Source organism: Lissotriton helveticus, chromosome 8 (genome assembly GCF_964261635.1).
Source record: "Lissotriton helveticus chromosome 8, aLisHel1.1, whole genome shotgun sequence".
NCBI lineage: Eukaryota > Metazoa > Chordata > Amphibia > Caudata > Salamandridae > Lissotriton > Lissotriton helveticus.
Genome location: NC_136069.1, coordinates 362,590,338 through 362,605,342, shown reverse-complemented (window position 1 = coordinate 362,605,342; position 15,005 = coordinate 362,590,338). Strand labels below are relative to the sequence as shown.

General features: G+C 43.4%; 1 protein-coding gene across 2 annotated transcripts in view; it reads right to left on the bottom strand.

The window, feature by feature from the left end:
* Positions 1-15,005, bottom strand: part of RXFP2 (relaxin family peptide receptor 2) — a 1,449,053-nt gene that overhangs the window by 334,515 nt on the left and 1,099,533 nt on the right. For both annotated transcript variants that reach the window (XM_078657149.1, XM_078657148.1), the window contains one exon: positions 10,399-10,470. In XM_078657149.1, coding sequence (XP_078513275.1) covers positions 10,399-10,470 — 72 coding nt within the window. The remainder of the gene's footprint in view (positions 1-10,398; positions 10,471-15,005) is intronic.

Below are 15,005 nucleotides of genomic sequence, written 5' to 3'. Positions count from 1 at the left end.
TTTGCTCACCAAGCCATCCCAGTTCAGACATGGCCATATGCAAATCAGTATTGACCCTGTGCCTCATGGGAACAGTTGCACAATGGCAAAACATTCACCCCCAGTCACAGATCTGGGTTTAATCCATCGTTATTTTGCTCACCAAGCCACCCCAGTTCAGGCATGGCCATATGCAAATCAGTCTTGACCCTGTGCCTCATGGGAACAGTCCAGACAGAAATGCCAAGCCATGTCTTCCCTGGACCAGAATCAAGCATCCTAGGAACGGTTTCTGGCTATCAGCCACCTTCAGCCACTAGTAGCATTTAATTTACAGACCCTGGGTTTTAGACTTTGCATCCTTGGCGTGGGTTCCCCTGACTTTTTGCCTCCACCTACTGTATCTTTGATGCTGTGCTGGATTTCGTTTTTGCTGGCTTAGATGATTTGGTCACTTTGCCAATGCTGACCAGTGTCAAAGTGCAAGTGCTCCCTGTATAAATTGTTATTGTAATTGGTTATCCATGATTGGCATATTTGATTTGCTGTTAAGTCCCTAGTAAAGTGTACTGTGCTTGCCCAGGGTCTGTAAATCAAATGCTACTAGTGGGCCTGCAGCACTGATTGTACCACCCACCTAAGTAACCCAGACCTGCCACTGCAGTATCTGCGCACAGTTCTGAACTGCCATGACAACCTGGAAAGTGCACCCACTTGCCAGGCCTTACTCTTCTCTGTTCGTACATGTAAAGCACCCCTTAGGTAGGCCCAAGGTATACCGATGGGCAGACTGCAGTGTATGTAAAAGGAAGGCCAAGTACTGGTTTGTGTGACGTGTCCTGATAGGGAAGAATGTGTATTTCGTTGTTCACTATTGAAAGGCTGTCTGTCCAATAGGTTATCTTTGCGGTTTACTTAGTAATATTTTACAAATATAACTTCCAATTGGAACAAGATGAAGAAATGGAGTTTAGGCTCTCTGAACTCAGAATTTAATAACACATCTTTTAGTGAAGATTGTTTTTTAATTTGTGTGTTTGAAAATGCCACTTTTAGAAAGTAGGCATTTTCTTATTTAACCATTCTGTGTGCCTCTGCTGTATTGTATATTGACTGTCTGGTTTTGGAGTGACAGGGCCTGAAAATGTGCATTCACAATGTGGAAAAAGACAAAATGTATATGTACATAAGCGGCGTTCATTTGTGTTCACCCTCGCCACTGTTGAAGGTAAAGAAAGTCACGAAACAGTGGCCCCGCCATCTTGTTCCCTTTTAGGCTCCATCTTGAACATAGATAGTATCCATCTTTGTGTCATGACCTCCCTGCCCATTGCCGATAGCCATCATCTCTCTCTCACTCTCTCTCTCTCTCTCCAGCCCCGCAAGCACCCCGCGCCCCGACAGCCCCCGGTCTCTCCTGTTCGGGCCATAAACGCACCGCTAAACACGACCTTGTCTCCGTGCTGAACCCCTGCCCCCTCGCTCTTTCATCCTACTCATAGAACGGGCCCTTTTGGTAACCTCTTCCTCCCTGCCCGATTGCCCGGCCTGATCCCAGGCCATCACCTAGCCCAACAGATACAGTTTATTGCTTCCTACAGTAGGACCTCGCCTCACATCAGAGGAGCGGTGATTAATCAAGGCCTTCACACCCCTAGACCTGACCGACACCCCCACATCCCTCCCAGGAACACCCTTCCTCTCTTCTGATGCCCCCCCCCCCCCCCGGCTACACCTGGCCTCTCGACCCAGTCCCACATCATAAAACTAGGTCTCGTGGATGTACCCCTCTGGCCCCGCATAGCGAAACGTGATCTTATCGCCTGCCCAACCTTAGATCGGACCACCCCCTCCTGCCCTCGTGCCCTGTTGGAATGTCCGGCTGCAGATTACAATCACATGTCACATTTGGGAGGGGAAAACAACATCAGAGCGGTCAGTATGGGAATGGGCCTGGAGCTGGGGTCCCAAACATGCCCTTTTTGTACTTCAAAGTGTCTTTATTGCAATAAGGAATGTTTGTACATCATAAACCTGTGTATAAAAGACTGAGCCGTAGAGAAACTTGTTAGAGCACCTCGAGAAGATACCCTGTTGTCTGATTTGACGTGTTCTGTTCCGTCGGAAATAAACTCCTGTTTCCTGCCTTCCAGTCTCCAGTCTGGGTAATCGTGAGTTGGGTGAGAAGCGGCTAACGCCGGGCAAACCTAGAAAAGGGGTAAACGACCTGATCTGCCTGAACCCTTTTTCCACAATAATACACAGCCACTGAGGGGGTGTTGAGATGTGCCTGGCCCTTCCTGGATGACTCAGAGCTGAGCTAAATTAGCCCTGGCTGAATTTAGAGTTTTGGGAGGACTTTTCCTTGCACAATGCTGTCTGCACTCCCTGTGGTCATACTGCACCAGTGAGAACGGAACTGGGTTCAGAGACCCTGGCACAAAGAAGAACAAATACAAAATAGATACAAGTAATGGACCTTAAACCCCAGAACTTTACATCACTTTAGGACTCAGGAGGAACATCTGCCAAGGAGAAGAGCTGGAGAGCTGTGAGCAGAGTACTGTCCCTTTGCTGTGTGCTGTAAAGGTTGGCCTGCAGTTGCTGCTACTACCAAGAAAAGGACAAAGACTGGAACTTTGCTGCAAAACCCGCTCGAAGAAGAATCTCGAAGGGCTTGTGTGCATGCTGGCCTACTGTTCTGAAGTCTTAGGGACACTAAGACTTCACCCCCAGCACCCCTGAACTCTACTATTGAGAGTTCTGACCTGCAAGGAGGTGCCTGTTCAAATTCTGTGTCTCTGGAGGTTTTTCCTGCTGTTGGGAGTTGGAAGAAGCTTAAAGAAAGCAAGAAAAACAACTCTGACGGCGTCACCAACACTGCCAGAAATGCTGCTACCTGCACCGAGACCAGGGGCACCGCTCGTGAAGTGCACAACGTACCGCCCCACCAGCACCGCAACTCCGACGCCCTTCGATGCCTGCTAACAGCAGCATTTATCGGCCTTCCCGACGCCAGGGCTCGCACTGACTCCTTAACCGCCAGCACCTGCGTCCAGTTATCGCAGTGCTAATAATTGTCGAGGATGACTCCACATACTCACCGACTTCGCACTGCCTCACCGGATGCAATGCCTCCCTGCTGACGCAACGGACTTTCCCTGCACTGGATTCGACACGTCGCCTCCTCGCGGACACGAAGCCTCGCCTCCACTGTGGCAGCCAGGGAGCCTGCCTCGACCTCAATACCGACGCCTCACGTTCAAGGCACTGTGCATCCTCATAGACTTCATTTTCCAAGGTACCGTTTGTTTGGGGGTCAGAGTGGCTCCGTGCCTGATGCCGCCCCCCTCGCGGTTGGCACAGTACTTTGGATTTATTGCTGTCACAACGTCGTAATAGCCCCAGGTGGAGCTATTTATTTTCTACAATCTTTACTTTTAAAATAATTGTTTTTAAATGCTATTTTACTACATGTATGCTGGATCTTTGCCATTTTAGTCTTGTTTAGTTTAGATATATTTTGTTTTTGTAAACTGGTGTTGTATCCATTTGTAGTGTTCTCACTATATTACTGTGTGTTTGGAGTATAAATACTTCATACATTGCCTTTGGGATAAGCCTGTCTGCTCATGCCAAGCTACCAAGCGGGCGAGCAGGGATTATCTAAAGTGTGTATACTCCTTTTCCTGAGTAGAAGCCAGGGTCCCTACTTTGACAAAGGTACCTACCTCCGCAAATTAGAGACCCCAGTTCTAACACTGGGCATATGGTATACCACTCAAAAAGGGACCTATAAGTGAAGTAAATATGTTAATTAGGTGTAAGGGAACTAAACCGTGTTTAGTAGAGTGATCACAAGCACTTTAGCACTGATTAGTAGTCCAAAGACCAACAAAAACAAATTCAGAAAAAAGTGGAGGATAAAAGGCAAAATGTTTAGGGGTGACCCTGCAGTGAGGGCTGAGTCCAACAGGAACCAGAAGCAACTGAGACTGATTTGCATGTGGCTGGGTCCAAACTAGAATGGCATTGTGGGCAAAAAAACTATGGATTTAGGCCCAGATCTCTGTACTGGTGGTGAATGTTTGACAATGTTCAGCATTCCGTCCATCTTCTTTTATGTGTTGCTATAGTTCACCTGGGTGGGAAGGGTGTGCCCAGACGTGGGTCCCGTGCTCATCATGCCACTAGATTCAGGCTAGCCTGGCTGATGAGGGGGTGATACCTGGAAATCGGTCCCAGGATGCTTGCTTCCAGTCCAGGAAGGACCTTGCCTTGTGGTTTGGACTGGACTATTCCCATGGGGAGCAGGGTCCATACTGATTTGCATGTGGCTGGGTCCAATCTGGAATGGAATGGTGAACATCAATTCCCATATCAGAATACGCGCGTTGGAGTAAAGGTGTGCTAACTTTGGACGGCTCCGAAATAAAATAAATTCGTAGAGAGGAAGAGCCGGGATGCGATTTATATGCAGGATGATCAAGCTCACCCTCGTATGGTAGTGTGCACATTAAGTAGCTGGATTTTCTCGGAGGATACTAATGTACTTTGAGGACAAAAGCTTGGAAATTGCTGAAAGGGTACCACATTGCAAAGGGATCCATTCGCAATAATTAAGATAATCAGCTACGGAGTAATTTCCAGTGACTCCCACGGACACAATAGTTTTTTCTAGTTCTCCATCACGGAATTAAAGCGTTTCCTTGAAAGTCCATTTTAAGAGGACACATCCATTATCGAAGGCAAATACAAAGACGGAATGTCCTATTAGCCCGAGTCCTGATGAGGCCCATACTGTGAGGGCTGAAACGCGTCGACAGTTTGTTTAAAGAAGACTCCAGCCAAAGTATATTAAGTTATGAAGAAAACATTTTTTTTGCAAGGAGCAAAGGACTTAAGATAGGTCTAAAAAAAGATATAGACTTGTTATACTCCTTGTTGATAGGTCTGGTTGATCTTACTTGAGAAGGAATGCTGAGTCTTTACATGTAGCAAGCATCCTTTAGATAGAAATTGGGCTACAATATTTGAAAAAGAAATGCCAATGGATCAATGTATGTATATTTGTTTGTATTTATTTATGCAAAAAGTGTTGTGTACATATACATGTGTTTGTTTGTTTACACGTACGAAATAGGCTTAAAAATAAGATTAGCCTAAATCTAATTCTTTTGCAATTAAATTGAAAAACAAATAAGAAAAAAAGAATATATTGTGTGCTCTGTGTGGAGGTGGGAAGCCTTACAAAAAGAAATATAAGAAGACATTCTGCTAAAGACAATATATGTGTCATAGGATGGGACAATTTAACTATCTCACCTAACACTGAAAGTGTTCTATTGGTGTCCAAGGCATCATTTGTTTTTTGATATATAACTTTATTTATCCAGATGCCAAAGGTTTACCGGGTTTTCCCCTATTTTTGAAGAACCATATCAGAATACAGGCTGGATACCTGTAGCTCATTTTCGTCCTGCTCCGATATAGCATCGCGGAGAAATGAGCCGTAATGTTCCCGACTTGGAACAAGCTAAGATGGCACCTGAAGAGCTGAGAGGACATGCCTGGTGCTGAAAGAAGTGCACCGTGAGAACTCCGGCCGCCGTTCGCACCCAGAAATCAACTCCCCTAACATTTTAACTCCATCGCGTTTTGAGGGCCAATCTCTGCAGGATAATCATCTTGACGGACTGGGCGCCGATTATGGGGTGGGTGGAAATTGCGTAGAAAAAGCTCTGCAAAACTGAAAAAAATCTCTGTGAGCATGCAAAAGTTCTGCGAATACGCGGAATTGCTTGTTCCGCCCATTCGCAATGCTTTTTTCCTGTTCGCGAATGCTGTTTGCGTGCTGGGGGAGAAATATCTTGCGAACACGCATTTTGAAAACGCAAACAAGCAAAAAATTCCGCAAAGCCACGGATCGTGGAATTTTTGCCAATTCAGCCTTCTCCGTGGAACGCAAAATTACCCAAATTCCGCAAATTCTATGAGCGGAACAGCATTTACTGCCCAGGCCTATTTCTAATCCAATTTTACTAATAAATAGGATTTTAAATAAACATTTATTTGAGCACAACCATAACATTCCTACCTGCTCCCAATCAAAAGTTAACACTTATTAAATGTAATAATGTAGCCCAATGTTAGCCAATGAGAGAGGTAAGCCTTACAGTTATAAAAAAACAAATTTAGGAGTTTTTCACCACCAAGACATGCGAAACCTAAAAATACATGTCATACGTTTTAAATACTATGCGCCCTGCCCTATGGGCTGTTTAGGGCCTACCTGAGGCGTGACTTATATGTATTAAAAAGGAAGGTTTACGTCTGCCAAAAGGTTTATTTTGTCAGGTTAAATTGAAACTTTAAAAGTGCACAAAAGGCTGTGGTGGCAGGCCTGAGACATATCTAAAAGGCTACTTTACTGAGTGGCACAAAGAGTGTTTCAGGCCCACTAGTAGCATTTAATTTACAGGACTTGGGTACATGTAGTACTATTTACTGGGAATTTACAAGTAAATGATGTGTGCCAATTAGGTGAATGCCAATTGTACCATGTTTGAGAGACCGAGAGCAAGCACTTTTACGAATGGTCAGCAGGGGAAAAGTGCACGGTGTCCTAATACTATAAAAAACAGGAAAACTCTGGGCAGTACTCTGCTAAAAGGGCCAGTTCCAACATTACCATTAGAGCTTCTATAACATCACAACAATTCAAGACATTCAGTCTCCATAGTGCCTTGTTTAATGCCTGGCATGTCCAACTAGAGGATGAAATTGCACATGAAGAGAATCTTTCCTTAGACAGATTGGTGAAAAGGGCAAATGAGTAATCTCTTTCATCAAGTTCTTAGTGTACCCTAGCTTCAAGGAGAGTAGGGCCAGGAAGTAGGAAATGATTAGGGGGGAGGAGAAGTACATGCAAATGTACTCAAGCAATACAAACAAAAAAGCATCAATGTCTGAGGAAAGGATGCCATCCACATGCATTGCCACTACTTTTTAACTTATTGTGGTTGCACACAATTTTGTGAATAGATCATATGTTTGTTAAAATAGTTAAAGAAATGGTATGAAATCACATCTCTGTAATACTAAGAACATGGCACTTTTCAAATTGATCTTGATGGAATTCATCAATGTTAATATTGTTCCCTCGATAAAGGTTATGGGTCTGTAGTATTCTTTCTAGTGGTAGTAGGCTTTTGGGTGTGGTTTGTAAGAGCAGGATTCACAGGAAGATTGGGAGTGAATGTGGAGATGCAGCAAGAATGAATAATCAGTAGTCAGTTGCTGACAGATATTCTGGGTTTCTTTGAAACACACAGGTGTGTGGAGTGATTCCATTGCTCCTTGATATCTGGGGCAACGGTTGGTGTTGAAAATGAGCTGACCAAAGTTTTATTGTCTGATTGAATTTGAGGGATAAGCAGATAGAGAATGCTACTTGCTTGGTTATCTGAGATTATGAACACACATGGACAGTAAGGTACAACAACATTGCACCTGTTTTTAACTTTATATGGTAAAACAACGCTTCTGAGACCAGTGTGACCTTTCACAGACTTAAATCAAAACTGGTGTTATATTCAAAACAGCTAATAGTAAGGCAGCTTATCATGTTTAGGTATATGTACATGTTGGACCCTGACTGCACTCCAGTGAAGAATATAAGTGTTTGCTCATGCTCAAGTGGGTGGAATGTTTTGCACTCATCTGTTCTTCTACTCCAAGAAGAGTTTCAGGGTTTACAACCTGTGATATTTTTCTAGAATTTATAATCCCTATTTTAGAGGTGACGCCTCTTGGAAAGATGATTTCTTAGATGCTAGACGGTGCTCTGTAGAGAGTGAAACACAAGGTGTACCACTGTAATTTCAGTATTAGTTAATAGCACTAGTGGCCCGATTTAGAGTTTGGCGGACAGGTTCTATGTTGCAAATGCAACAGAGTACCGTGTCTGAAAAACCCTCTATCCACCCTACTCATTTAGTGACAGACAGACAGCCAACAGCCTGACAGACTATGTGCCATCGGAGGAAGTACTTTACAATGTCCACCCTATTTAGAGTGGATGGTTAAGTGTCTTTTTTTCCTGTCTGTAAGTGCCAGGAAAAACCTGGCGGTGAGGGAAAGAAACAAAAAAGAATGCTCACCACCCTTTGGAAGAAAACTTCCGGGTCATTGGCGGTCATTAGTTTTTTGTTTTTCTGAAACAAGCTCCTGCTTTAGGAGTTTGTTTCAGAAAAATAGAAATGTTCGAAAGGTTTGGTGAATAACTGTTAAAACCAATGGCAGCCATCCACCATACTTTTTGCATAATGAAAGGAACAGCAATGATGGTGGTTTCTTTCAATGTACAGAGATGATCATTTGGCCAGTGGCCATGTCTAAATTTGACAGGCGGTATTCTGGCAGCATGGTGGAGGTAAGTAGTCTCCTCCAGCACCCTGATGGACAGCGTACCACCCTTCAAATGCTCAATTAGGTCAGTCTTCAATTGTGGATAGTTAGTCGTTCAGTTAAAAGGCAGCCATAAGTGTCCATGGCCAAGGATATGGGAGAGTGGAGGATGCTGAACTGGGCTGCAGGTGTTGGTCAGGACAGCATCTGTGACAGTTTATTCATCCTCAGATGTGCTGTTTTATGAATCACCAGTGGTTGGCTAACCATCTGCTGCATTGTTCAAGAGAGGCAAAGGCAAATATGACAGAGGTGTAGATTTATATGAAAAGATATATAGAAGAACATTATCACCCAGACTTATTTACTGCATTATGCATGATGAATGTGGCAAAAATGTGTAATCGATATGCCAATCTCCACTGCTACACAGTGTATCCCCATAATTTGTGATGAATTAGTTATTCCGATGACTGATCCAAAAGGAAAACACTTCCTTGGACCGTAGTATCATGGTCCCGTTGCAGTGGCGTGGAAAGGGAGGGTAGGGTGGGTCGCCCCGGGCGACACGAGTCTTGGGGGCAGCAGCCTCCCCCATCCCTCACTCGTACTTGCAGCCGTCGCAGGAATTGCCAATACCCTACACCGCTTTTACCTCTTATTTTGTGTCGCGGGCGGCAAACGCCGAGGCCACCATGGGCAGCCAAAGGTCTAGCTACGCCTCTGTCCCATTGCCTACAATGCGCTGGCACAGAAGCAACCTGTGCATGTTTTTGGGCACGTTTTAGACATATACTCACTCAAAATATCTTCAGGCAGATATATGTTCCGTTAACAACAAAACCTAGAAATGCAGGGCAGTAATTGTGTGCTACCAAGTTCTGCATTCAGCAAAAGATGCACTAACTGTGAGATATTTCAAGTTAATGTATGCGTTGAAAATGCAAAAAAGAAATGCATAAACCACGTGTACACCGGGGCTGCAAACTACATTTGATAAACTGTCATTTCAAAATTCTATTTTTCGAAGGTCCTAAAATTGTGAAATAATTAAAGTGTCATTTTTGGGCCCGATGGGCGTTCAGGGAGAATTGTCCATCATACTTAGGCCCTGATTACGAGTAGATCGGTTTTAATTGCGGGATACAATGTGGCCAGAAATAATATTTTCAACAGATATACCTGCACCTAAATCTGATATTTTTTGTTTTTGTGCCTGTAAGGGGGAATAATACGCAGACTCAAAAATACTGATGGAACATGACGCTATATTAGGGAGGCTATTCGGAGGCAAGGGAGGCTAGTTTCAGGTGGCATACGAGGAGCGGTGCATATCACCCTGTGCCATATGAGGGCTTCAGACGGGGCTGTGGGCTGAGGCCTCGTTTCGCTTGCAGTCTGATGCTCCGGTTATTTTTCTAACCAGTAAAACACCAGTGCATTTGCATTTGGACCGAATATTACTTCACCCAAGAATACTGCTCAGCCCCACTGAGGAGAGAAATAATAAGACCAGCCGAGGACAAGACTTTCCATGCAAATAAGGGGCTTTAAAGCAGATTTATGTGACAGAAAGAGAAGGGTTTAACACCCACCTACGCCCCATCTCCCCCGACCTGGATTGTTCGGATCTTACTCTGCACCAAGATTTCGGTGCACAGTTTGTAATTCTCTTCCTGTGTATCCCAGGGATATGATCCCCGGATAGCCAATTGTGATCCAATCAGGGTGGACATTATCTCGTGGTTACTAGCTGTCAACCAAGATACTTAATGGTGAAGACAACTACACAGCAGCTCTTGGAATCCCCTCTACATACAGTAACATCATACTTCAGCCCTTACTTTTGCATCACGCAAAGCATCACATGAAGCTATCGGGCACGTTCAGTGTGTATGTTATGACATTTTTAGTTATATATTACACCACATCTGTGCGCTGCATTTGAAAACCCTGCATGTGCTATTATAATTTTTACAAACACTTTACAATGTAAGAAAATCTACTCACATCCAATTAATCACTGGCATCTGGGAACACATTTTTGTGGGAAGGGTCTCCAAAGAGTTGTTTATCATAGACCTTAAAAAAATAACACAGAGGAAAACTTAGTTTAGCTCAGGGTGTGGATTTACAGCTTGTAATAAAACTTTCATATCCAGAAACATTAATCGTCTAATAATTTACGACCCTTACATTTCTTGTAACCCGAACATTAAGAAATTATTATATAAAGCTATGATCTATATTTAGATTATCTGAATGTTGTTAAAAAATCAAGGCAGCATGCTGAGCAATGTGAGTGCCACCCTCATTTAGCACACACTCCACAGGCTTGGGTGTTCAGAATTTCAGTTGTACTACGCAGATGGCCTCTGTTTTGTTCACCACATGCTAGAAAAATCTATGTTCCAGTGTAAACATTGCCCATTTTTGCAGATTCACATTGATCGCAAACATTATCTTAGCGTTTCTCTGGAAACGACTCCTGACAAGCGGAAAAGCACACCCAGGCTATTATCTGGGAAAACTAAGAACCAGTCACCGTGGCGTAGCTAGATCTATGCCCACCCATGCAACCCCTGCTTTTGCCGCACACGGGCGTGTGTAAGAGGGGTGGGATGCTGGCGATTGCCTCGACGTCCGCCCCGCGGGTGGGAGGGGGGAGGCCGCCACCCCAAAACTCATGCTGCCCAGGATGGACCACCCTCCTTGCTAGGCCACTGACCAGTCACCATCAAAACAACCCTTCTACTGGCAATGCATGCAAAGTAACCCCTCCACTTGTATTTTCATTTCCACTAGTTACTAGTCAGAACCTCTCTGTTGGATTTTTTTTGGTTTTGGGGTTCCTCTCTGGAGTAACAAATACCAGCCCCATACATGTCAGGCTGCGTGTTCTACTTCACTCAGGGAGTCTATTGTCTGGGAGAATACAGGAGTGGAGTGGTCCAGGGTGGGGAATGGAGTAAGTACCTAGGAGACGACTTACGGGGAAGGACAGTGGCGGCCGGCACAGTTCGGGGGTGACGGGGTGTGGGGATAAGTCGGGGGAAGTGAGTGTCAAAAAAGAGAGAAAAAACAGACCTTCTTGCTGATTTCTTGCCGTGTCTATCCTCCGTAGTCTCTCGCTGCGGCCGGGAACGGGAAGAGCACCCAGGCTCGCTATAGCCAATCACAATGCTGCAATGCACCGTTGTCACTGGTCTGAGCACCGTGGTTCCGTGCTCAGACAGGTAGTGGAAGCCATGTATGTTTGGCTGGCACGAGATGGCCAGCCAAACATTAATGCGCACTTACAAAGTGTGCTCAACACTCCCCCAGCTCCTGTCGTTAGAGCAGCCATGCCCGCCCTGCAAAGCTGCTGCAGCAAGAACAAATAAAATGATAATAACATCCAGTTCTTATTATTTTATTTTCCCTTCATTTCACTGCTAAAAAGCAGTGGGGTGATGCTCCTCCACCATAGCAGAGAAGCCACCACTGGGGGAGGAAAGACGTAATCCATAATTTAGAGATTGGTGGACTGTACTCCATTCTGCCAGTGAGGGATACACTCTACTGTCCTGCTGCTGGACTATAGCCCACTATATTTAGAGATCTCCACAAGGCAGGAAGAGTTCTTTGAACCTTTAGAGGAGCTGCTGCCTTCCACTGCAAGAGTTTGTTTTTGAAAACAGAAATGTCCCTGACAGACTCATAGTTATCTCCCAGCCTGTCACAGTCATTTCTACGTTTTCCTTTTCCAGACTACCCGGCTTTCCTTGACGGTCCCAAACAGGAAATAAATAAGCCAGAAAATATCAGAAATAGGGCAAACAGTCTGTGGTACTTTGACTGATGGCTTAATGTTAGTAAACAAGTTCAGATGGCGGAGACAGCCTGAGGCCCCACCATAAGAATCATGGCAGTTCCCCGACTCTATATAAAGTGAGAGGGAGGCACGAATATGGTGGACAGGGTACTCTGCAGTGTTTGCTGTTTAAAATGCGACCCACAAAGTGAGGCCTGATCAGACTTTTAGCCAATGATACCTCTGCAGTTCATTTTGCTTTGCAGAGTACCTGAGGGCCTTCATTCATAATGTGAAAAAGAAAACTGCAGATACTAGAATCAAAAAGGACAGGAAGCACAAAACAGGCAAATAAAATTGAGATAGGACAAATTCAGCTCGGATCAGATTCAACACAACTTGGTGTGTTTTCTTCTTCATCTAATGTCTCTTCTCATTCTGATATTTGTAAAATGTGTTTATCATTGGAACTAGAAATAGCATCTTTAGATTGAAGAGTGCTTTGGACAAAAGAGCCTGTGCTGGCTGGTTAGCTAATTCCGTCTGTTTAGGAGCAGATATTTAGTTCCAAAAATTTTATTCTGTAATTTTGGTATTGGGGGAGTACAAATTATCATAATGATGTTGTTATCAAACATCCTATTTTTATTTATACAAAGTTTCTATTTGATGAGCAATAAATAATGATTTACTTAGAATCGCTTTGATTTGTACAAACAATTTTCCTAATTATATGTATTATCACAACATTAATTTCTAATCAAGACACAACACTTTTCATCACAATACATTGATCTTCACTAATGATTTAAAAACTATAGCCAGTGCTGTTTTTTGTTGTTGTTTTTTTTAAAATGTATTTATTAGTCATTTTTTATAGAGCACAGCACATCATAAATTCAATCAAATAACACATTACATACAAAACAAGCAAAACAATATACGTTACATCTGTGCTGTCTTAGCATTTTCTATTATAGTACAGGTACATATTCTTGCACCTTAGCAATAGAAGGTGAATTAATAAAAATATAAGTGATAAAACTAAACATCAGTATTCTCCTCCTTCCATCTTTTTATCGGTTCCCAGATTTTTAGTCCCAGCTTCCTCCCTTTCTTTCCTTTCCTAGCATATATTGCCTTTTCCAAACTATATATCCTGAGTACTCTGGCTAACCACTGCTGATATACCGGTGCCAATGGATCTAGCCAGGCTGTGGCAATACATAATCTTAAGATTGCCATAGCCACAAAAACAAAGTACCCGCCTTCCTTCTGGATACCATCCGCATTCACACCCAGCATTATTATTGACGGTGTTAGAGCAATCTGTATTTCTAATGCCCTCTGTAAAAATGTCTCTACGCCCTTCAAAAGCATAGAAAGGTGGGGACATGTTGCAAAGATATGAACACTATCAGCCTGCATGCTCCCACATCTTGGGCAGTTGGTACCCGTCAAGCCCCCCCATTGTGCTATTTTTGCCGGTGTATGGTATAGCCGGTACAATGTTTTATAGTGCTGAGCCTGAAGTGCAGCACAGCACAGAATATTCTGACCCATCTCTAATGAAATTTTAAAACATTCTTTTCCAATCTCTAGTTTATTTGCCCAGGTGTCCCCCCATTTCTCCAAATCATCTTGCTTGGATTCCATTAATTCATGATAAAATCTCTTGATTGTGCAGTCTATCCCTCCCTGTGCCACCTCCAGTATAGAATTTTTAACAAAGCCCGCGGGTCCACCTGTTTTGTTAACCAAAAAACTTCTTACTTGTAAGTATTTAAAAAACTGTCTTGTATCCACTCCGTATTTTGATTGAATCTCAGAAAATTGCATCATACCCTGAGTATCCATAATATCACCAACCTTTATGATTCCCTTTCTGCCCCATTCTTTGAAAACTGTATCTGCAAAGATATCTTGTGTAAAATCTGGGTTACTAATTATTCTCGTATATCTATTATATTTCCCTAACCCATTTCGTTTACAAAAAGCCTTCCAAATGTTATATGCTGAAATAATCGTTTTAAATCTCGTTCTCTTGAAGTAACTCCCGTCAATTTGTTTCAGTAACACATTTTCAGCCTCTTCTCCCAATGCCAGGGCATAAATTGCTAAGGTTCCTAGGTCATTCTCCCCTTCCACCTCTGCGCCCCCTATCAGTCCTGTCATATACTGGAGAGCAGCCGCCCAATAGTATAGCTTTAAATCTGGTAATGCCCAACCTCCTCTATCTCTTGGGAGTACCATAAATCGAAGTGCCCTTCTAGTTTTACCTTTAGACCAAATAAATCTGTTAATCATAGACTCTAAATTCTTAAACCAAATATTCTTAAAAAACAACGGAATTGCCCTAAATATATACAAGAATTTCGGAAGTGCCAACATCTTTATGATATTAGTTCGTCCTACTATGGATAAATGCAAATTATGTATCCTGTCTAGGTCCCTTTTCACTTTAACAATTATAGGGGTTATATTTAATTCCACCAAGTTATCTAGGTCTGCTATAACTGTAATCCCTAAATATGTGCCCGCTTGTACTACCCTGTAATCCTGGCATACCACATTTTTATTCTTAATAATTTGTGTCTTGGAGGTGTTTGAAGAGTATCCTGACACATTGCCAAATTCCTGAGCCTCTAATTCCACATATGGAATAGCCTCCGTGGGATTAGGTGTAAGGACCGCCACATCATCGGCATATGCAAGTATCTTACACTCCCCCCTGTGTGTAATTAATGGAGTGATGTTCTCATTTGTTGCCATTCTGCGAATCAAAGGATCCAAATACATGGCGAAGAGCAAGGGGGAGCACGGG